The 25,014-nt window shown below is 42.0% G+C and overlaps 1 protein-coding gene across 3 annotated transcripts in view; it reads right to left on the reverse strand.

Annotated features, from left to right (window-relative positions):
* LOC124026131 (phospholipid transfer protein) overlaps positions 1 to 25,014 on the reverse strand; it is a 28,123-nt gene that overhangs the window by 1,306 nt on the left and 1,803 nt on the right. For 2 of the 3 annotated variants that reach the window (XM_046339305.1, XM_046339308.1), the window contains exons 2-15: positions 21,782 to 21,902; positions 12,134 to 12,233; positions 11,483 to 11,611; positions 11,084 to 11,239; positions 10,680 to 10,743; positions 10,295 to 10,358; positions 10,048 to 10,139; positions 9,549 to 9,725; positions 9,104 to 9,163; positions 8,196 to 8,360; positions 7,971 to 8,038; positions 7,701 to 7,743; positions 344 to 407; positions 124 to 200 (exon numbers count right to left, since the gene is read on the reverse strand). In XM_046339305.1, coding sequence (XP_046195261.1) covers positions 124 to 200; positions 344 to 407; positions 7,701 to 7,743; positions 7,971 to 8,038; positions 8,196 to 8,360; positions 9,104 to 9,163; positions 9,549 to 9,725; positions 10,048 to 10,139; positions 10,295 to 10,358; positions 10,680 to 10,743; positions 11,084 to 11,239; positions 11,483 to 11,611; positions 12,134 to 12,233; positions 21,782 to 21,887 — 1,365 coding nt within the window. In that variant the 5' untranslated portion in view covers positions 21,888 to 21,902. Of the gene's footprint in view, positions 1 to 123; positions 201 to 343; positions 408 to 7,700; positions 7,744 to 7,970; positions 8,039 to 8,195; positions 8,361 to 9,103; positions 9,164 to 9,548; positions 9,726 to 10,047; positions 10,140 to 10,294; positions 10,359 to 10,679; positions 10,744 to 11,083; positions 11,240 to 11,482; positions 11,612 to 12,133; positions 12,234 to 21,781; positions 21,903 to 22,814; positions 23,002 to 25,014 lie in introns of those variants that run through there. The other variant, XM_046339299.1, reaches the window with a different exon arrangement.

The following is a 25,014-nucleotide window of genomic DNA, read 5'->3' on the forward strand; positions in this document are numbered from 1 at the left end:
TGTTGTAGGTGGCTACGGTTTTCAAATTGTGACAATTTCCACTTTCAGAAAATATTGCACCAGCAACAATTTGATAGAAGTATATTGAATGTGTTCTTGCATAACAGAAGCCTTGAAACTTACGTTATGATACTCCACCACTTCCTCTACGAAGTCCAAACCATCTGCAAGAGGGATCGAGACACCTCTCTTGGTCCAGTCTGAAATTGAATTACGGATAAAAGTTTAAATGTTTAAAGTCAACAGTCTTAACAAAGAATTTCATGGGGTTCTGTTACCTAAATGTTTTATGTATATTGATGTACTGTGGGGTTACACTGATCTGCTATGAAAGGATACTTACTGTTGATGATTGGTACTATTGAGATCTGCAGCATAGTCTTCAGAGGGCCTTGTAGGGGAATAAGCTAAAGAGAGAGACCAAAGGGTTTTGATGTACACTGAGTATACCAAACATTAAGAACACCTTCCTAATATTATACACTGAGTATACCAAACATTAAGAACACCTTCCTAATATTATACACTGAGTATACCAAACATTAAGAACACCTCCCTAATATTGAGTTGAACCCCCTCCCACCCCCCTCACCTTTGCCCTCAGAACAGTCTCAATTCGTCGGGAATGGACTCTACAAGGTGTCGAAGGCGTTCCACAGGGATACTGATCCATGTTGACGCCATTGCTTTCCACAGTTGTGTCCATTTGGCTGGATGTCCTTTGGGTGGTGGACCATTCTTGATACACACATGAAACTGTTGAGCATGAAAAACCCAGCAGCGTTGCAGTTCTTGACAAACCGGTGCGCCATGCACCAACTACCATATCTCGTTCAAAGGGACTGAAATATTTTGTCTTGCCCATTCACTCTCTGAATGGCACACATACACAATCCATGTCTCAATTGTATCAAGGCTTGAAAATTCTTTAACCTGTCTCCTCCCATTTATATACACTGATTTATAGTGGATTTAATAAGTGACAATAAGGGATCATAGTTTTCACCTGGTCAGTCTAGGAGTCATGGAAAAAGCAGGTGTTCATAATGTTTTGTAATACTCAGTGTAATATTTGAAAATGACTTGATAGTGGATATTCATTATATTGAGAGAGAGAGAGAGAGGAAGATCCACCTGTATTATTGATAGAAGAATTCGATCATTTTTGTTTCAATATGAACCCTTTTCTTTTACAGGTTAATATGTTTAGGCCTGGTCCCAGATCTGCGGTCTCCCCACAGCCTGAAACAGGCCTGCGTATTATCACAGAGGACAGAGAGGGTGACTAGATTCAAACGAACAATGTTTTCCCAGTCGGCAGCAGGTAAAGTAGCCTTTATTCTCGAATTTGGGAGGGATTATTTAGGATATTTATTGATTAAAATGTTATGAAGGAGTTGAATTTGATCAATAATAGGTGCTTGAATATTCCGAACAAATAAAATGGGTTTCTACCGGGGGTATTAACCAGGATATCGATAAAAAGGAAGCAAGTCCGAAATTGACCTGAGGTAAGGTGCACTACCATCAAATAAACTATAGCTTAATAAAGTCTGGTTTTGCAAGCCAAGGATTATTAAGGAGTGATATAGTACGCATTGGAGGAATTAGGACGCTTGTTCCATACAAATAGGATGGCCAATAATTCAATAAACATACCTAAATAAAAATTTTATCTAATAGTCTATCTGTATATGGGAAGCTGACTGTGGAAAGTAGCAGATAGATATGTTAAAACAGGTGAGGATAAATTAGGCTTGGTGAGAAGGCAGGGTAATTCTAGGCGAACAGAATAAATGAACCTGTACAATGCTGAAAGAAATTAATATCAAATGATAAGTGATTAGTCTAGATTATTGAGATTCGAGACATTTTACGTTGAAAGTCCCAAAAGGAATATCCTATGGGTGAAATGTTATTGTCCGATCAAAAGTCTTCTATGGACGCGGTTCACAGGATGGAAAATACATACTGATTATTTTTAAAGGAACACACACATAGGCAGACAGGATAGTAACTAGAAGTAACTAAGTAACGGTAAATTACAAATTTATAGAACTGCACGCACATAGAATTTAAAATTATATAGAAAGGCATAGATAAGTGTTTAAAGACATTGCTACTAGTAACGGTAAGGATTAAGAATGGGGAGAAATGCCACGAAAGAAGCCCCAGAACTAACGGGAGATGAGCGTTACATGGCACAGAAAGACAAGAGAAACATCCATTTCTGTCTAAGATGGAAAAAATAAAATAAAAATACGATTTTGATGGCCGTTTAAATGTAGAAAAGCTAGAATCCCTTATAAAACAGATACATAAGGAATGTGGTAATAATGTGAAAAGCAGAATAAACAGGGGTTATACACAGCCGGAATTTGGCTTTCGGAAGCAAAAAAGAGAAAGGGACGTGCAGAAAACGAGAATTCTAACTGAGGGAAAACTTTGGGTGTTAAATTGGGGCTATTTTCTGTTGTCTAGATGGTGGAGTAACAAATACAGATAACTGTAAATTATACAGATAACTGTATATTTGCGGATAACTGTATATTTGCGGAGAGTCTCAGTCCAATTCATAGAGCGGGTAGTATAGTGGTGAGCGCAACAGTCTCACCAACGGTAATCCACGGTTCGGTTCCCGGCTGAGGCGTTTAACTAAAATTCATTTTAGATCGTAACTGACCTATTTGCATGTTTTGCCTGAAAAATACGGTCGCCAGTGTTTGCAAAAGATATAACTGAACGGATATTATGTGTTCTAGATAGAATTGATAAAAGAAGTCATTAAAAATAATGGCGAGACAATTTCGATTTAAAACGCTATTTCGCCCAAAATGATCTGGTGGAATAATTTATTGAGATGGGAGTCGTAATTAAATAGATGTATCATAGGTGAGAGAGAGTTACCTAAAGTTAAATGGAGGGAATAACGGAGAGATACGATACAATTCCAGCCTGCCCTGACGTTATGGCTATTTATGAATCAATTGACATGATAAGTTTAGCACAAAAACAGGGTACGTTAAATGTTAGGGTATATTAAATTGAGAAGTTCGGTTGGGTTTACTCTGATGATTAGAATTCAAAACTGAACTCAATCTGAATAGGGAATATATATTTTACAAAGGCAGGCAGATTTGTGTCTATAGCCAAGCAACGGAATTGCTAGACACTCAAATGGGGCTATATAGTGCAACGCTTTTGACTATAAATTAGGTGAGAATAGTTTAATCGTAAGAAGTTGTGATTGTTTTTCTAATTATTGATTTTTGGTTAAGGTAACGCCAGTGAAATTGAACGAAAAGTAACGTATTCTAAAAATGATCTGATTTCCGACCTCATTGTGGGGAACAAATGAAAAGTCTTATCTTAAAGGGACAGTGCACGGTAATCACAGTGGTTTGAGTGTATGACAGTGGAAAATATTGTGGGACGACAATTCGAAGATAGAAAAATAAGTTACATGATACCTCAAGGGATTTAAAACAAAAGATGTGAGGGGATTATCATAATTATTAGGTTTTGTTTTTGTAGTAAACGTTTGGGTTAAGGGGATTTCCCTGTTCCCAGAGACAAGGCATTTTAAAGGCGTACACTCACTAATGCTGGTCTGAGTTTGTAATTAGACAAGTGAATAATGTATTGGGAATGGAGTTGTAATTAAAAATACTAAGTCAAAGACGAGACAGGTACTTAGAGCAAAATGGATTCTAAATGATAACAAGGAGACAACTATAATTCATGCCCATTATGCCCATCGAAATGTTTTTATAAAATTAGCGAATTGAGAGATGTTGATTGATGTTGTAGACTAATTCAGGGTTCAACAGAGGTGATAAATTAGGTTTGGTTAATCGAACCCGAAATACTGTTGTTACAGACAGCCAACCATTATTTACAATGAGTCGAAAATCGTTGCGATATGAGTCAAGGTTGAACGCTTGTTGATGACGTCACTAGCGAGACACTTTTGTCACCAGGGACTGGGGATAACGGAGCAAATCGTATCTAGGTTTCCAGAAGTGATATAAAAATGTTTTGGTTATTTGTTTAATGGTTATGGCCAATTTTAGGGGTTGATAAAACTGGAACAGTGTGTTCTGGCGGTTTTAGATAGAACTCTTTGTTCCGGAACAGATGAGAGTTACCCAAGATAAGTAAATTAAAGGAGCCATGAGAGAATGCGAATGCATATTTATTAAATATCGGGGATTAAATTACGGATTCCTTACACTGTGAAATGTATGACGGCAGAGAGAAAAAGTAATGCATTGGATAATAATGTTATCGGGTTAATTGTATCTAAAGGTAGCATGGTCATTTAAGTAAACATATCCGTAGACGATGTTTAAAACTTATGATTAATGATTTGAGTCAAAGGAGAATTATCATTAGGTTTAGTTATAGTTCACTTATTGAGTTTCTGATTCGAAATAGCATTAGGGAATGATAGTTAGGGGTGTGGTGGCACACTTTAGAGGCCTCCTGGGATTATAACTTTGGGGAGAGATAGCTTTAAACGACCAAATTGAAAAAGGTCTGCAAATTATACACATGGAACAACTGTTAGAACTGTTTGTTTAGTGCAAGGGTATTTTAAAGAGGCAGGTTCACATATGGAACCTTATGAGATGTGTTTTTTTATGGGTTTGAATTATACAGGTGACTATTTCTATTCAAAAGATAAAGGGTTCTTTATGCCTAATATGGTATGACCTTTTGACCTTATCATGACTGGCTCCCAAGGTCTGATCAGCCTCGGGGGAGAGTCATTTGTATAATGAATGGGGTCATATTGAGTTACTAGTTTTAAGGTAAATTCATTAGAAATGAAGCAGTTTTGGTTGAGGGTTAGAATTACTGTTTGAACCGCAAATGAGAAAGTGGTTCAGGATTCTGTCTTATAACATTAGCTGTGAAGTTTTTTGAATGGGCTATTAAGGATTTGGTATTGTAACAGAGAGAAAGTCATATTTATCATTGAGAATAAATAGGGGAAGATAACATATTTTGAGCCAACAGGGCAGGGAAGAAATTGAGATATTTTTGTTTGGTTTTAACACTCGGTTACAGGAGTGTCAAAAGACGGGAGACATTACCTGTGTAATGGGGGAGGGTGTCCGTATGATAACCAACTTGGGACAGTTTTGGGACTGGAGAAGAGGATATCTTTATAGCATAGGGGATCCCACAAAGGTGGATAGGCTTTCCATGATATGGGGGAAACCTGGGAGCACTGTTGAACTTTGTAAAGGTGATGAAATCCTACTAAACCATCAAAACTATTAAGCTCTCTGATGCAGGCACTTACACCCTCGGACTACAAAGGACGAGGACAGACATGATGGGTGTGTTAAGAAGTCTGTTACGAGAGCATCCTGGCGGGCTGTATCACCGCCTGGTACGGCAACTGCTCCGCCCTCAACCGTAAGGCTCTCCAGAGGGTAGTGAGGACTGCACAACGCATCACCGGGGGCAAACTACCTGCCCTCCAGGACACCTACACCACCCGTTGTTACAGGAAGGCCATAAAGATCATCAAGGACATCAACCATCCGAACCACTGCCTGTTCACCCCGCTATCATCCAGAAGGCGAGGTCAGTACAGGTGCATCAAAGCTGAGACCGAGAGACTGAAAAACAGCTTCTATCTCAAGGCCATCAGACTGTTAAACAGCCACCACTAACATTGAGTGGCTGCTGCCAACACACTGTCATTGACACTGACCCAACTCCAGCCATTTTAATAATGGGAATTGATGGGAAATTATGTAAATATATCACTAGCCACTTTAAATAATGCTACCTTATATAATGTTACTTACCCTACATTATTCATCTCATATGCATATGTATATACTGTACTCTACATCATCGACTGCATCCTTATGTAATACATGTATCACTAGCCACTTTAACTATGCCACTTTGTTTACTTTGTCTTCACACTCATCTCATATGTATATACTGTACTCGATACCATCTACTGTATGCTGCTCTGTACCATCACTCATTCATATATCCTTATGTACATATTCCTTATCCCCTTACACTGTGTATAAGACAGTAGTTTTGGAATTGTTAGTTAGATTACTTGTTGGTTATCACTGCATTGTCGGAACTAGAAGCACAAGCATTTCGCTACACTCGCATTAACATCTGCTAACCATGTGTATGTGACAAATAAAATTTGATAAGATTTGATGTGGTGAAGGCTTCAGGCATGATGCCTTTGCTTGATTCTCCAGTTGGAGAGGCTGAGGTGAAGCATGCTTTCAGGGGAGGATGACCCATGGATGTTTGTTCTCCCTGTCGTGAAGGGTGGCATGGTTCCCACCTGGTGCAGCATAGGAATAGCTGAGAGGACCAGATGGGTTATATAGAATGCTTTGCTCTGCTTTATTCGGTTTTCCATGACCAAAATTTTATTCCACACTTTGCAACACATATTAAACCCATGTTATTGTCAGATAGACTACTGAGGGTCCCCAAGGAGAGGGCTTGTTAGTGTAGGAAGGATTTTTAATATGGTTGGCATTTATTAGACCTTGATTGATTATTATGAGTTTTTGAATGGTGTTGCATTTAGCAGGAATGTAGGACATCTGTGATGATTTAGGATTATTGTTAGGATTAATATAGATTGATTGAGGAAATGTGGGGAATTTGGAGAAAAGCCGCTCATAGACATGTTTTTTTTTTTTTTTCTAAAAGAGGTTCCATGGGTTTGGATGGAGCCAAACAGTGAGACATGTAGTTCAAATTTGGAAAACATGAGAAAGATAACAGTACAGACAGATAGGGGAAAAGGCAGACATAAGAGCCCTCCCCCGCACTGCAGAGACCTTGAAGGTTGGAGAGCAGAGAAGTTTCAGGAGGGGAGACAGGACGAGCAAAGATAACATAGTGTGTAGATAAACAGTTACTGAGTGGAGACCAAAGCCAGAATTGGACATGTGGAAAATGAAAGGGACGTCAAATTGTTTGTTGATCATTGCTAGACAACCATTTTCAGGTTTTGCCATAGATTTTCAAGTAGATTTAATTCAAAACTGCAACTCAGCTACTCAGGAACATTCACTGTCTTCTTGGTAAGCAACTCTAGTGTAGATTTGCCCTTGTGTTTTAGGTTATTGTCCTGCTGAATTGTGAATTAATATCCCAGTGTCTGGTGGAAAGCAGACTGAACCAGGTTTTCCTCTAGGATTTTGTCTGTGGTTAACTCAATTCAGTTAATTTCTTATCCTGAAAAACTTCCTTGTAGCCTAGTGGTTAAGAGCGTTGGGCCAGTAACATTAAGGTTGCTGGTTTGAATCCCAGAGCCGACATGGTGAACAATCTGCTGTTGTGCCCTTGAGGAAGGCACTTACCCCTAATTGCTCCTGTATGTCATTCTTGATAAGAGCGTCTGCTAAAAGACGTAAATGTAATGTTAACAATTACAAACCAAATACTTATTTTCCACCATAATTTGCAAATAAATTCATTAAAAATCCTACACTGTGAATTTCTGGACTTTTTTCCTCATTTTGTCTATCATAGTTAAAGTGTACCTATGATGAAAATTACAGGCCTCTCTCATATTTTTAAGTGGGAGAACTTGCACAATTGGTGGCTGACTAAATACTATTTTGCCCCACTTGTATATGGTCAGAATTGTAAGAGAGAGAGAGACAGGAGGACAGCGCACAGAATCTTACCGCCAGTGATTCCAAAGCAGACTGGTTGGAGAAGATTTTAAACCTGTCGATAAAAACAGAATACTTTCTGAATTTGCCTGTGCCTGTGATGCTACAGTGATATGCCGTGTGTGTGTGTGTGTGTGTGTGTGTGTGTGTGTGTGTGTGTGTGTGTGTGTGTGTGTGTGTGTGTGTGTGTGTGTGTGTGTGTGTGTGTGTGTGTGTGTGTGTGTGTGTGTGTGTGTGTGTGTGTGTGTGTGTGTGTGTGTGTGTGTGTGTGTGCGCGCCTACCTCCTCAAGTCTGCAAGGACAGCCAGTCTCTTGCCCTTCATGGACACCTTGGCATTGAATTTGGCCTCCTGCAAGGAACAGAAAGAGAAGCTTAATCAGCGTGCTGGTCTTCACCCTTCCTCCCTGCTTTTCTTGAGGAAATCAATGTCAACCATTCTAAATGGACTTCCTTTGGATCCTTTTTTTAAAAAATCAGTAACTGACAAATTAATAACAAGAGCTCACCATGGTCATGCTACTGAGCTGCACGGGCGCCGTGCCGGGCGGCAGCACCATCACCGTGGCGATGGCGGTGACGGCCACAGTAGCCCCGGAGGTCTTGATGGTAGTCTTGGGGGCAGAGTTCAACTCCAGTCGCAGGGAGATAGGGTACTCCACCAGGGCTGGGTTCTGAGATAAACACACACACACGCGCACAAACAAACGACCACAAGCATGCACACACGTGTGTGTAACAGAGTTAAGAATGTGCTGTAAACTCACTCCACAGCTAATTTGAAATTTCGCCGAGCTATCCAATTTGTACCTTTTGTATAGATCAACCGGTTGGTACGTTGTCAAGCAGGACGCACTGGCGTACCACACACCCCCACAAACCTCCGCAGAGAGCATATGAACATGTCATAAGCCATGGCAAAAATGTTTAGAATAGCAGGAAATTATCAAAAATAAATCTACATTATCTCAGCCACATTGCAAAATGTGTAGAATAGCATGAGATTAGCTGTAAAACTGCAAATTGTTCCCTCTGCCCCATGGGAAAATGAGTCGAATTGTAGGAAGTCAGCTGTTTCCCAGCGAAAAACTATAATAATTGTTTAAATTATTATCATTATTATTATTATTATTTGGGGTGGTAGTGGGGGTGGGCCTTGCTCAGACATTGTTGCCCCCCCCCGCTCCCAATGGAGGAGGATATTTTGTGAGAAGCACACTGACTTTGGTTTCACGTGCAAACAGAAACACAGGAGTGAGTGAGTGAGTGAGTGAGTGAGTGAGTGAGTGAGTGAGTGAGTGAGTGAGTGAGTGAGTGAGTGAGTGAGTGAGTGAGTGAGTGAGTTGCAAAAGTAGAATTTAAGGTCTTGACCCTATTTGTGGAAGCATCAGGTCACATTCGTGACATACATACTCACCATCATCATAATGGTGCCAAAATAGGTTGTCCTGAGGAGCATCTCCAGATCCTTTGGCATCTGAGAACATAGTATTCAACAGCCATATAGTTGCATGTATTTGAAATTACTATATTCATGTCATATTACTACCAGAACAATACTGGTCAAATAAATACTCCAAATTCAATTTTTTACTATATAGATTTGCTTAATGATTGGGTTTGCGGCAGATCACCTTATTATGTGAAAGTGTGCAGTACCAATCATGACTCAACTGCTTATTAAAATCTGTGTCAACATGTCTGACTGGCCCTCTGATGCATACACCAGTTGTCAGGCCAATATAGAATCATTTACACCTTGGAGCTAAGAATAACTGAAGTAATGTCATATGTAGGCTAAAGTGCAGGGGAGAGAATAGGGTTGCAACACATAACAGCAGACCGTCCGGTCTCATACTTACACGCTCGTTGGCGATATTCATTTGGAATATGCCGGCTTTATAATAGGAGTACAACCCACTGTCAAAGAAGTACTCAGACAGACCCAGGTACACCATTCGATCGTACTCTCTCACAATTGGGTTGACGGCATAGTTGACCAAGGTGTTGTTCTCGTTCCCGAGCTCAAAGAACATGCCCTGTGTGGCCCAGAAAGAGAGATGAGAGAAGAGAGTGAGAAATGCAAAAATAGGTTTCCACTTTATTTGAGGGGGTACCTACATAAAGGTTTCATAACACATTACTGAGCAGTTCAATTATGTCAACACCTGCATGTGACATTACTGTGACATAACGAAAATATCAACTTGTATGCGCTGCTTATGAATGCATAATGTGTGAATTTGAGTGTGTTACCCTTCCAATAAAGTGTTTAATACTACCCAAAACATACATAATATAGACATGATATGGCCACAATGCATGAGACTAAGGCATAGGTAGCTAGACTATCTCACTCACCCTGAAATCCATGTCAAGACTCCTTGAAGTCACCACTGGGTCACTAAGGAGAGAGTAGTCGATCCCCACGTACTTATCCACCTTAGTTCGCACTGGATAGGTTCAAATCAAAACAAACACACAATTATCTTTCGGCGTGCAAAAGTTATTTTCAACACTTATGGTCAGAGAAGTAACTTATGGTCAGAGATGTTGTTTATAACCAATCTCTCAAGGTATTTGCCAATGAACCACTGTACTATATTACCTGGAATTGTCTCCAACAAAGAGTTGATTAGAACCAAACCAGCGTGGTTCATGGCAGGGCAGATCTATGAAAACAGCAGACGTGTTAAAGTAACAGTCCAGTGGTCCACATTTCAATGAAACATTACCTATAATTTATTACAAGATGAGGTAAATACATTTTCTTTCAAAAAATTATAATTCAGTGTGTTAAAAAGCAGCTTTTATGTCTACCCCTATTTGCCATATTCACTCTGAACCAAACGGTGTGGGCGTGACAGTCATCATACATATTCATGATCAGTAAACAGCTGATTTGCCAGCTCAGCCAATGAGTATTTAGTCGTAGGTGTTGCCATGTTGTAGTAACCAGCGTTCTAGAATTAAATCAACTGATCTGTCAGCACCTGTTGGTTAAGAAGGAAGCGCATTCCTGTGGTCAAGAACGTTGCCAAGAAGTCATACACCCTCCTGCAAAGGAGTAAAGCAGAGTTTAATTACACCCAGAGACGTATATCTAAGTAATTGAATCTGATTACACCCACTCATGTAAAAAAAATCACTAGCTGAAAACACTGCTACTAGCCTACATCACTGCAATTAGTCTCTCTTGATTCCTAACAGACTAATAGCTCCACATTGCCCGCAATATTTGGTTCTCTGCCTTTTAGATCATAATGAATACAATTAGTATAGACAAGGATAACCTGATCCTAGATCAGTACTCCTACTCTAAGATGCTTGATACATATGGCCTCTGGTCAAGAAATGAGCTCAAGTATCCCCCAAAAAACCTATCAACATGATTTACCCTAAGGTGCCAGTGAACTTCATTTTCATTTTGCCGATGGACGCATCACAGGTGATGTTGGAGATCTTGAGACGACCCAACTCATCTTTGGTCATGTGCAGGACAGTGTGGATGTTCACGCCTTCTGCAGAGGCGTTGATGGCTCCCGTGTCATAGCTACAAGACCATAGAGAAGAAACCTTCTCAGATCATCATCATCAACATAATCATCTCAACCATATTTAGCACCAGAAGGAAGATAAGTCATCAATCGAGCCTACCTCTGTATGACTGAACTCCTCGAGGCTGTACAATATACCATTGTGAGCATTTCCCCGCAGGCATAATTTTGCATACAAACCCATTATTTTCTTGTAAAATGCACTAGAGAGACCGTAGAGGATAGAGAGAAGGACTTACAAGAACCAATACAGGATGCGTCTCTGGAAGCTGAGGGCGATGGACGAGTTCTGCACCTCGAAGAGCAGTCCCAGACCAGGCTGAAATGCCAGGTCTGCGTAGGTCAGGTTCAACTCATTTATTTTCACCCTGAACCACAGGAAGGAAGACAATTGGATCAGTGCTTGGGCTGATACTAGAAATTCACTTGAAAGTCACTTGAAATTCACTAGAAGTTCCCTTTTGGTAGCCACAATCTTGTAGCCTGGTTGCCAGTTGGTTGAAGTTGACCAAAGCAGAAACACTGTATGGGTAGCAATACTGTCTACCAGAGTTGATTTTCCAAGAACCCAGATTTCTAGAAGATGACCCATAAAGTTAGCTACTGGACTTTCTTTTACAAAAGATGAAGAAGTTCTAGCCTCGTAGACCAGACAGATAACTTTGCACACCTTTCTTTTTCACTTCATGTGGTGAGCGAAGCCATCTGGTATTTATCTTTTAAACGGGGGTATTCAGTTGCTCAGCTTTATAGGTCATCTTCTAGAAATCCAGTCAGACACTACCCACAGTTCATTAATAGGCACAGATATCAAAGAATCATGCGCCATTGGAACATAGCGGCAGCAACTTTGGACCGTTAAGGTGGATGGATTCCAGCTCAGGGCTTACTCATTGATGGTGTACTCGAAGCGTCCCTCATTGCCCTTCATCTCTGGCATGGTGATGTTGCTCAGTTCCTCCACCACAAACTTCTGGGTCTCGTACTTCACTGAAAGGCAGATTTGAAAGAGTTAAGTTTAGTGTCTAAAGCTACATAGCCAATGCCTTAAGAAGACAGCCCACACAACTAAGAGGATCTAAGTGGATTAAGGTGCTTTGTTTGGGTAATGGAGGCTAAAGTAGAGCAAAATCCTGATAGTGACAATGCAGTGGAGGTGACGTCTTCCTTTGGTCAAGACTGAAGACGTTCCAGGACCATTTTATTTATTTTACCTTTATTTAACTAGGCAAGTCAGTTAAGAACAAATTCTTATTTTTAATGACGGCCTAGGAACAGTGGGTTAGCTGCCTGTTAAGGGGCAGAACGACAGATTTGTACCTTGTTAGCTCGGGGATTTGAACTTGCAACCATTCAGTACTATTGGAGACGGATGAAAACGAAACGTTATGACTACAGCTACTGTTCACTGAAGGAATTCAAATCGTGCCTGACAAGGCCAATGAAATCTGCACCTCGCTGGAAGCTCTTCACAGAGCCCAGAAACGGGCGGTGCGGGGCCTAACAGGGGTTTTACTTCTCCTCCAGGGAACAGTAGTTGAAGTCATAACGTTACTTTGCCTTTCAGTCAGTCAACTTCGGTACAACATATTATGGAATCCCACCCTAAGCCGACCCCAAGGGTAGTAAATAAAACGGCCCACGGCAGACCACCCAGAACTGACCTGGGTATTGTGTACACGACATGCTGCCTAGTGATTTCCCCTGTCCCAGCTGTAAGCACACTGTGGGCTACACTGGTAGCAGTGACATCCAAGCGATAAAACCTCACAAAAGTGTGTGGTGATGCCCAACTCACCACAGCACAAATACTGTATTTCCTATAGTCAACCCTTAAATTTGACCTAGATAGTTTGTGTGTATGCATTGATATTTAGGCTACGTGTGCCTTAAAAAAAAAATGTATGTAGTTCTGTCCTTGAGCTGCTCTTGTCTAATGATGTTCTGTATTATGTCATTCTGTATTATGTTACATGTTTTGTGTTGGACCCCAGGAAGAGTAGCTGCTGCCAGACCCCTGGTGAAGTCGGCACATACATTGCTAGGTAACCCTTGCCCCTTATGACAGGGAGACAGCGATATGGCAGGGAGACAACCTCCACAATCCTGCGGGAGATGCTGCCCTGCCTCGACCTGGATTAGCAAAACAGACATAAATCTGGTCACATTTTCCTGCTGTAGCAAACTAGCTCAAATTATGATCTAACATCTGTAGCTCGTACTAAACACAGGGTGTGTAACCTCTGTTGCTCTTCAGAAGCAAAAGGAGGAGGCGAAAAGGGAAATAACTCAAAAGTTAAGGACCTATAGGACATAGCCTCGACTTTTGGGATCGAAGGACCCATTTGGACACAATGTCATCTTAGAGTCGCCCGAGGTGAACTGAGTACAGGAAGGGTGTACAGATAACACGTGGAGGTCCAAAACACGTGTGTCCCAAGGCAAAGGCACAAGCAGGGAGGTGGTGTAGGAGAGGATACTCAGATCCACAGCCTCCTGTTGTTCAAACGGGGCCTCACAGAGCATCCAAAACCAAAGCTAAATCCCTAGTGGGGCTGGGGGGAAAGTGTGACACTAATCAGGCCCCCGAGGACTGGAGTTGCCCAGGCCTGCTCTAGATCTAGCCACCTGATTGGCCTTCCTAGGGGCCAGGCTGATAGAAATAAAATCTCCGGCTTTGCGTTCCAAACTTGCCCGTGCGCCTGGGACAACAGGTCCCTGCACAACCGGAGTTGTCACAGGTCATCGCCTAAAAGGCAAATGATCTCAGTGAACCAAAAAGGAAAATAGAGAATAATAGAAAAGTTAAACATGTAATAATAAATACACACTGAGTAACGATAACTTTCCAATATACAGGGGAAAACCTGTACAGAGTCGATATGCAGGGGTACGAGGTAATTGAGGTAGTACATATAACTAGGAATAAAGTTACAGAGAAAAAACAGTAGCAGCAGCATACAGTTGAAGACAGAATTTTACATACACCTGAGCCAAATACATTTAAACTCATTTTTTTACACAATTCCTGACATTTGATTCCCTGTTTTGGGTCAGTTAGGATCACCACTTTATTTTAAGAATGTGAAATGTCAGAATAATAGTAGAGAGAATGATTTATTTAAGCTTTAATTTCTTTCATCACATTCCCAGTGGGTCAGAAGTTTACATACACTAAATTAATATTTGGTTGCATTGCCTTTGCATTGTTTAGCCTTCCACTAGCTTCCCACAATAAGTTGAGTGAATTTTGGCCCATTCCTCCCGACAGAGCGGGTGTAACTGAGTCAGGTTTGTAGGCCTCCTTGCTCGCACACGCTTTTTCAGTTCTGCCCACAAATTTTCTATAGGATTGAGGTCAGGGCTTTGTGATGGGCACTCCAATACCTTGACTTTGTTGTCCTTAAACCATTTTGCCACAACTTTGGTAGTATGCTTGGGGTCATTGTCCATTTGGAAGACCCATTTGCGACCAAGCTTTAATTTCCTAACTGATGTCTTGAGATATTGCTTCAACATATCCACCTCATTTTCCTGCCTCGTGAAGCCATCTATTTTGTGAAATGCACCAGTCACTCCTGCAGCAACGCACCCCAACAACATGATGCTGCCACCCCCCTGCTTAACAGTTGGGATGGTGTTCTTCGGTTTGCAAGCATCCCCCTTTTTCCTCCAAACATAATGATGGTCATTAAGGCCAAACAGTTCTATTTTTGTTTCATCAGACCAGAGGACATTTCTCCAAAAAGTACCATCTTTGTCCCCATGTGCAGTTGCAAACCGTAGTCTGGCTTTCTTATGGCGGTTTTGGAGCAATGACTTTTCCTTGCTGAGCGGCCTTTCAGGTTATGTCGATATAGGACTCGTTTTACTGTGGATATAGATACTTTTGTACCTGTTTCCTCCAGCATCTTCACAAGGTCCTTTGCTGTTGTTTTGATTTGCACTTTTCGCACCAAAGTCAATTAATCTCTAGGAGACTGCTCAATCTCTAGGAGACTGAGTGGTATGACGGCTGCGTGGTCCCATGGTGTTTATACTTGCGTACTATTGTTTGTACAGATGAACGTGGCACCTTCAGGTGTTTGGAAATTGCTCCCAAGGATGAACCAGACTTGTCTACAATTTTTTTCTGAAGTCTTGGCTGATTTGTTTTGATTTTCCCATGATGTCAAGCAAAAAGGCACTGACTTTGAAGGTCGGCCTTGAAATACATCCACAGGTACACCTCCAATTGACTCAAATGAGGTCAATTAGCCTATCAGGAGCTTCTAAAGCCATGCCATTATTTTCTGTATTTTTCCAAGCTGTTTAAAGGCACAGTCAACTTAGTATGTAAACTTCTGACCCACTGACATTGTGATACAGTGAATTATAAGTGAAATAATATGTCTGTAAACAATTGAGTCATGCACAAAGTATATGACCTAACCGACTTGCCAAAACTATAGTTTGTTAACAAGAAATTTGTGGAGTGGTTGAAAAACGAGTTTTAATGACACCAGCCTAAGTGTATGTAAACTTCCAACTTTAACTGTATGTGATGAGTCAGAAAAGTTAGTGCAAAAAGGGTAAATGCAGATAGTCCAGGTAGCTATTTGGGTAACTATTTAACAAATTATTTAGCAGTCTTATGGTTTGTGAGTAGAAGCTGTTCAGGACCCTTTTGGTCCCAGAAGGGGCGCTCCGGTACAGCTTGCCATGCAGTAGCAGAGAGAACAGTCTATGACTTGGGTGGCTGGGGTCTTTGACAATTTTGAGGTGCTTCCTCTGAGTCCGCCTGGTATAGAAGTTCTGGATGTCAGGGAGCTCGGCGCCAGTGATGTACTGGGCCGTACGCGAACTACACTCTGTGTGCCTTGCGGTCGGATGCCAAGCAGTTGACATAAGAAGAGGTGATGCAGCCAGTCGAGATGTTCTTAATGGTGTAGCTGTAAAACTTTTTTGAGGATATGAGGACCCATGCCAAATCTTTTCAGCCTCCTGAGGGGGAGGCTGTGTTTTGACCACGATAGGTCCTTAGTGAGGTTACACCGAGGTTTTTAAAGCCCTCAATCTGATCCACTGCAGCCCCGTCAATGTGGACAACAGGGGGAAATGTGTAAAAGAGAGTATGAGTGTGTCAGTTCTCAATGAAGTGTTCAGGTCCCTCATCGAAAGAAACATACGACAAAGAGTGCTTCTTTGCGATGCTTAAAGATGTATGTATGTATGTATATGCCATTTAGCAGACGCTTTTATCCAAAGCGACTTACAGTCATGTGTGCATACATTCTACGTTGGCCCTGCCGAACATTTCATATATCTGGGAGACCCCCCAGGGGTGTACCCACCACTCCTAAGAGAACCTGGACAGAAGATCTACGCCCGAGTTGAGGCAACCATAGAGAAGCGAGAACATGTGAGCGCTGCTCCACAGCAATAAACTAAGGTTAGGAGGGAGAGAGACTGAGTCCCTCACCGTCTGTTGGTGTATGGCACCACCACTATAAATATTGCCGGTTCTGACCATCACAAGCCAGCCTGACACAGCCGGGAAGAAGCGCCTGAGCACCAGATACACCATTAGGAGCTCCAGGTAATTGATATGCAGTGCGCTCTGCCATCTTTCAAGTCACCCCACCCTCGAGGTGAATGTGTCTGTCGTGACCTCCCTGTGGGGTACAACTGAAACCATGGTAACTCCCTGACAATAACAGAGGGTCCCACCCTGTTGGCCTGGACCCGTAGGCCTGACAAGGACACCCGAAGCAAACGGTTTATGCTGTGAGAGAAGTGAAAGACCAGCACACAAAATCATGTTCGCATGATCCAGAGCAATACCGCGCATGCGCACCATTGGTTGGAGCAGACAGCGAGCCTCCCGTCAAATGCCATCTGACAGGGAGGAACGCCACCTTGTAGAAAGAGATTGGTTATTTTTCCCTTTCCACCACTCACGAGCACCATGTGTCTGAATGTGGAGAACGGACACTTTTCATTGAAGCCACATGTGGGAGATGCAACACTTTTGACACCCGTACACACAGTGGAACTTTGGGTTGAAGCCCGGTCTAGTCTGGGTTCGGGGGCTCCGTCAATCAATGACGTACCCTGATTGGCAGTCCCACTTGGTGTTACTTCTGTCACAACAAGCTTCACTCGGTTTAGGCGGTAAGTAGAGAGGGCGACCAGGTTCTTTGGGTATCCCCCCTTCGCCTGTGTCTGCCTTGGCTAAGCACGACTTGCCTCTCTTCCCAGACTTATGAATGAACGGTACATGTCCCACCTCAGTGATCAGATCTTACATAGACTTTTGAGACCAGGCTAGCTTACAAGTGTTCCACAACACGCTAGCCAGGTTAACCTCGAGGTTAGAGCGAAAGGTCACTCGTCCGAATACCGGAGTCGACAAGGTGAAAAATCTGTCCTGCTGTTCCCTTGAGCAAAGCAGTTAACCCTAATTGTTCCAGGGGTGCTGTACAATGGGGACCCTGGCTGTGACCCCACTCCCTCAGGGGGAGTTGAGATACACAAAAAAAAACATATTTCCATTACATACGTGTGAAACCACATATCGAGTGGTCCTTCTGTAGCTCAGTTGGTAGAGCATGGTGCTTGTAACGCCAGGGTAGTGGGTTCGATTCCCGGGACCACCCATACGTAGAATGTATGCACACATGACTGTAAGTTGCTTTGGATAAAAGCGTCTGCTAAATGGCATATATATATATAAACCAGACAAATATAAGCAACACCCAACTTATTATTAAGATGCGACCTGGAACCCAGCGCTGAACCGCACGCAAAGAAAATAGACCCAGGGAAAAAAATGTTATCATGGAGGTTATCATACCCACCGGTCATAGGTACCGGTGCCACAGCACCTTGTAACCCAGCTGGAAAAGGGACAGACAGCACAGAAAAATGTCTCCCTTCTGTGGTAACAGACAGGGATGATTCGTAATGGAATCTAATTCCCAGGAATTAAACCAATCACCCATAGAACCCATATATACCTATTGAACCCTGTGAACGTGGTAACATAGGGGGCTTTAAACATGGACAAACTTCCAATTAAGTTGTGCTTCCATGAGACTGTATAGCCTGGATGAAGCCCGGACCCTTATGGACACAGGGGGCTCCGACAATGGCTGACTTAGCACCCCATTTGGCCTTCCGTAAGCAAACGTGGCGGCACTGACATCACAGTAATGTTTTTGTGGAGGGATGCACTGGTCGCTCGCTCTGGAGGGTTACCCGTGCAAGTGCTCGGAGGATGCTACCTTATCGGAGGTGCATGCATTCCCTGCTTCCTCCACTCCCTCCAACTTCAGGAATTGTAAATAGGAATAGGATTGCCTCTAACACCAGGGGAACGCTAGTAAGCTTCATTCGCCAGAAGTTATGCATGCTAGTTGATGTTAGCCATGAGGCTTGTAGGCTATGCTAGGCTAGCTAGCCTATTTGACTGCAGCATGGTCCATTTAGAACACATATGTCAGAGTCAAGGCCCGCGGGCCACATCCGGCCCGTGAGAAGGTTTTTTTACGGCCCCTGGGATGATCTTGATTTGTTATTAGAACCGGCCCGCAGACCGCAGCAAGCCGGCAGCCCGCAGATCTTTTACACGCACCAATACTACATTTCCCACAATGCAACGGTGACGCACCGAGCAGTAGGCTGCTTCATTTCAATATTTATTGGCACAGCAGTTGTCAGCATCACAGTAAAATTAACTTTCAGATACCCATCAAAAATGGCAAAACGGAAGGTGGACACTGAGAACCGGGGGGTTTCAAACAAGGTGGGAGTCGGAGTATTTGTTCACGGAGGTAGCTGGAAAACCTGTGTGTCTTCTGTGTGGAGAAAGTGTGGCGGTACTGAAAGAGTATAATCTGAGACGACATTATGAAACGAAACACGCGGACAACAACAAGAATATGGACATGGAACAAAGGCTACAAAAGGCAGAGGAATTAAAACGAGGCCTCAAATCTCGACAGGCTCTGTTCAAAAAAGCCAAATCTCAAGGCCAGGCTGCTGTCAAGGCCAGTTTTATTTTGGCAGAAGAGATCGCTAAATCAGCCCGGCCATTTACGGAGGGGGATTTCATCAAAAACTGCATGATTAAAGTTTGTGACGAAGTTTGCCCAGAAAAAAGGCAACTCTTTTTAAATGTGAGTCTGAGCAGAAACACCATTGCCGAGAGAGTAGACCAGTTGTCCATCAATCTAAAAGAGCAGCTTGTGAAAAAGGGAAAAGATTTCATTGCATATTCCTTGGCTGTGGATGAGAGCACCGACATTTCTGACATTGCCCAGTTGTCAATTTTCATCCGCGGAGTGGACTCCAGCCTAAGCGTGACAGAGGAGTTTTTGGCTTTACGTCCTATGCATGGCACAACTACGGGCATGATTTGTATGAAGAGGTGTCAAGATGTGTAAATGAGATGGAGCTGCCTTGGGAAAAACTTGTGGGTTTGACAACCGACGGAGCACCTGCGATGTGTGGACACAGGAGCGGACTGCTGGCGAAGATACGGGAAAAGATGCAAGAGGAAAACGCGACAGGTGAGCTGACAGCTTATCATTGTATCATACACCAGGAAGCGTTGTGCGGTAAAGCCTTGAAAATGGAGCATGTAATGAGCATCATCACGCGCACAGTTAACTTTATCAGAGCCAAAGGTTTGAATCACCGCCAGTTCAAGGCATTTCTGACGGAGTTAGAAACGGAGCATGGTGATTTGCCTTATCACACAGAGGTGCGATGGCTAAGCCAGGGAAAGGTGCTTCAAAGATGTTTCGAGCTTCGTGAGGAGATTTGTCTGTTCTTGGACAGCAAAGGGAAAGACACAACACAACTCCGAGACGAAATGTTTCTGTGTGAAATGGCTTTTCTGTGTGACATTACGAGTCATCTGAATGCAATGAACTTGCAGCTGCAGGGTCGGGATCGTGTCATCTCTGATATGTACAGTACAGTGAAGGCATTTAAAACCAAGTTGAGTGGATGATAGAAAATTGCTATTATTGTTTTTTTCTTTGAAGTAAATTTAGCCCACTTTTGCTAAAATAGAAAATATAGGCTACTGATGGTGCCTTGAATACCGGTTTCTTTCATTTAATGTTCATGTTATGGGGATTTTTATATAAAGGAAATTTGTCTTTTGTGTCTGTTGAAAATTAAAGATTACTGACAGAGCCATAAGAAAATATTGCTTTATTTATCTGATCATATTGGAATATATTTGTTAGGTTTTCAGTAGGTTCAATTAGGTTCACTAGACTATATGCGTCATTTAAAAAAATTCAATGAACATTCGAACAGTCCGGCCCTCGGCTTGTAGCTAATTTTTTTATTTGGCCCTCCGTCCATTTGACTTTGACACCCCTGATTTAGAATAACCATGTGACTTAACGCTAGTGACATACACTAAACAAGATAGCTACTCAAGCAATTCCATTGTTAGGAAGCCGGAATAGCTAGAAGGAGCTAGCTCATCTCGGCAAGTTAGCTAACCTGGCTAGCATGCTGTGCAGCGTTTGTTAGCTAGCCTGGCCCTGAAAGTCTATGTAGGACCTGGATCACTGAGGTGGGACCCGGACCGTTTATTGATAAGTCTGGGAAGAGAGGCAAGCGGTGCTTAGGAATTTCACCATGAGGCCAATGGTGACTTTAAAACAGTTACAGAGATAATGGCTGTGATAGGAAAAAACAGAGGATGGATCAACAACATTGTAGATACTCTACAATACTAACCTAATTGTCAGAAGGAGAAGAAGAAAGTCTGTACAGAATACAAATATTACAAAACATGCATCCTGTTTGAAACAAGGCACTAAAGTAATACTGCAAACATCTTGGCCAAGCAATTCACTTTTTGTCATGAATACCAACACATTACTGAGTACCACGCTTCATATTTTCAAGCATGGGGGTGGGCTGCATCATGTTATGGGTGTGCTTGTCATCTGCAAGGACTAGGGAGTTTTTCAGGATAAAAATAAATGGAATAAAGCGAAGCACAGGCAAAATCCTAGAGGAAAACCTGGTTCAGTCTGCTTTCCAATAGACACTGGATGACAAATTCACCTTTCAGCAGGACAAGAACCTAAAACACAAGGCAAAATCTACACTGGAGTTGCTTACCAAGAAGACAGTGAATGTTCGAGTTACAGTTTTGACTTAAATGGGTTTGAAAATCTATGACTATTTGAAAATGGCTGTCTAGAAATGATCATAAACCAACTAGACAGTTTGAAGAATTTAAAAAAAGAATAATGTGCAAATATGTTGCACAATCCAGGTGTGCAAAGCTCTTAGACTTACCCAGAAAGACTCACAGCTCTAATCGTTGCCAAAGGCAATTCTAACATGTATTGACTCAGGGGTGTGAATACTTATGTAAATGAGATATTTCTGTATTTCATTTTCAATAAACAATTCATTTAATCTATTTTGAATTCAAGCTGTAACACAACAACATGTAGAATAAGTCAAAGGGTATGAATACTTTCTGAAGGCACAGAGTGTTTTTGTTGTCAATTTCTTACACATTTCGAGGCCTCTGTTTGTGATCCGGATCTTGCAGCCTGGCGGCTCTGCTGCTGACATTGCAACGATGAGAAGGAAGAGGATAGACACCGTGCAGGAAGCCATCACGACTCACTCAACCTGCAGGGAGTCAAAACAGACAGACAGAGCGTGGGCGTCCTAAACAACCAAGCCCAAACTGTTCTATGCTACAGACAGAAGTTGGTAGATCGGTGGTACCGACTTCAGGCGAGTCTCGTGCCGGTTGTGGGACATTTTCGTGAGAAGAACAATTTTCGGGAAGGCTCATGGTCTGACAACACCGATGTAGCTCTGCCACCTTCCACCACAGATGAAAATGAAAAGGAGTAATTTATTGTTGGTGACGAGCTTTCTGGGATTGCATCAATCTCCCTCAACTAAGGAGATGACATAATTCATTCAGTTCCTATGAACCTTATTGGCACTTTATTCCATGAGACTGAATTACACAATATTATCCAGAAGTCATCGAGGTCATCAAACTTATATATCATCTAATAAATGGGTATTCATTTCAAACAACGTTTCATATTAAAGTCAAAGGTTATGAATGCCTTTTAGAGGAACTATTTGCACTGCGTATCTCAATGTTCTTCTCTCACCATTGTCCTGCAACAGTGAAAATGCACAGAATCCATGGACATAGATGATTATTAGTCGCTTACAAACATGTACATTTTCGCCCCTTATATTTTCACAAAGATAGGCAGTTAAGATGTACTGGGACAATGTACACACTACCGAACTGCTCTGAGTAATAAAGTCCTCTCAAACATCAACACTCATTGTGTCCCTTGTATTTACAATAACATATCTCATTTTAAGCTCATTTGTGTATTCATATAATCAACCTTGCTTACAGATGTTTAATAGTAATTCAGATGTCAATTTAGTTATTACTTCTTCTCATGTACATCACTCAGGCTCTTCGCCCTCTTTATCTCCATCACAAGCAAGAATTCCAAGATGCATTTCTCCTCCCTGACAAAATCCTGCACCAAAATCTCTTACCTCAATAACGGAGAGTCTGTGGAAGCCAAATAAAAGAGAAAAACAAAGGAAACCCCTAAATGTTTGTCTTCTTTACAGTATCTCCACAGTGTGCAATTCAAATGCTGCAGTCTGATTCCCTGTCCTGCTGTAACATGTACGGCTGCTAAGTAGGTGAGTCAGAGAGAGAGAGAGAGAGAGAGAGTGTGTGTGTGTGTGTGTGTGTGTGTGTGTGTGTGTGTGTGTGTGTGTGTGTGTGTGTGTGTGTGTGTGTGTGTGTGTGTGTGTGTGTGTGTGTGTGTGTGTGTGTGTGTGTGTGTGTGTGTGTGTGTGTGTGTGTGTGTGTGTGTGTGTGTGTAGCTGCCTTCTCTTTGTCTTGTTTAACAGCAGGGGCAGCAGTTAGTTCTAGTAACCCCCGACAGTGAGGAACAGAAAAGGTTTGAAGGAGAGCAGGATGTTCGTTGACCCGTAAGGTTTTAGGAGGGACTGCTGGACAACCCACCGCCGCTGCCAAACCCTTTTAATTTAGACTCTCTACAGTTTAAACTCATAAAAACGGCTAACTCAACAAACTTAATCTCCCTAAAGACCTTTCCCCTTGAATGGACAATTTACAATTTCCTCACCCCTTTCTTAGAATCTGTACAGGGGCCAAAGATTGCGGATTCCTAGAAGGAACAGCTTGTGTGGGGGAGAAACTTTGTGCAAACTCCTGCCTGTACTCTGTCTCTAAATGTTGTATATCACGAGCAGAATCATATCACTAAGTATGTGTAAATGTAGTTGGCCAATAAAGGTGATTCTGATCATAAACGGTGTCTTCTTCACAACAACAGTGACCACCACACAAGGATAAGTGCACCTACATCATAAAACCACCAAGTGTTTAAAAGCGTTACTAATTGAGTGATTTATGAATGGTCAAATGCTGGTGGCCAAAGCTTGAGAATTATTGAGGGTGATGGCAAGATGGCACATGTTCCAGAGTCAGTTTGAGACAGGCTATTTTCCCAACATCCAATTTTTTTTATTGTGTTGAAACCATGTCATCTATTGTATATCATCCACCATCCCCCCAGTTATCTCACTCCAGGCAACTATTTTGGCTAATGGGAAACAAGTGTTTCGCAATGGAGGAGAGTGCGGGTACTTCAGTTCATACACACAAGAGATTTGCTACACCCGCAATAACATCTGCTAAACACGTGTATGTGACCGATACATTTTTATTTGATTTGTTTTGATAAGTGTACGGTCGTATCCAGGCCAATGACCAATAGAGAACTCTGAGAGAAGAGTTCTGGGAACAGGGCACGTGTGTGTGCCAGACCCAAACCCTAACAACAGCCCATACTGTGCTTCATGAGAGGTGCTGTATTCATGCCCTTTTGTGTTAAGTTAAAGTTAACCATACACATGTAGTTACAGGTAATCAGCACACGTAGGCAAGAGCAGCCCCTCAAGAAAGAGCAGCAAAAAAACTAAACTAATCAACAAACTTGCTAGATGCTCTCAACTAACTAGCAAAGCAAACGAGTGATGTAACAGTGTGTTTTGCATCAAGTTTTGTCACTTGAATAAGATATTCTGCAGAGCATGTCAGAGTTGACTGATTCAACACCTGCTGTAGAACTATATAAGGATGTGTATGCATGGCCGGCCCCAGGCATAAAGCTACATAAGCGGTTGCTTAGTGCCCCTGGCCACTAGGGGGCCCACCCAAAAAAAACGTATCTATTTTTATGAACTCAGTGTTAGAATAGTAGAATACACAAGGTGCCATTTCGAAATTTGATTATGCAGCATCAGTTTTTCTCTTGTTAAGTTAGTCACTGGCAGTCACTCAATTAGCCATGCCAGCTAACATTTTTTATATTGGTAAAGTAGTCTAGCCAGCTATCTAAACTTTGTAGTAATCATGCCCGAATACCAACTGGGCACACAGGACATATACCCAGGGCCCCTGAACTCTAGGGGGCCCCCTTTGATTTTGTTAGTCAATCTCATTCAGATATCATTAACATATAATAAGTATTGGCAAAATGTGTAGAATTACAGGAAATTAGCTTTAAAACAGAAAATATTTCTCTCTCCACCCCATGGCTAAATGAGTATAATTGCCTGGAATATGTTATTACATTGCTAAACTTCTCTCTGCCCCATGGCAAAACGTGTAGAATTGCAGAAAGTTGTTTTAAAATGTTAACATTATCTCTACTGC

This window comes from Oncorhynchus gorbuscha, linkage group LG03 (genome assembly GCF_021184085.1).
Source record: "Oncorhynchus gorbuscha isolate QuinsamMale2020 ecotype Even-year linkage group LG03, OgorEven_v1.0, whole genome shotgun sequence".
In the NCBI taxonomy this organism is placed as follows: Eukaryota; Metazoa; Chordata; class Actinopteri; order Salmoniformes; family Salmonidae; genus Oncorhynchus; species Oncorhynchus gorbuscha.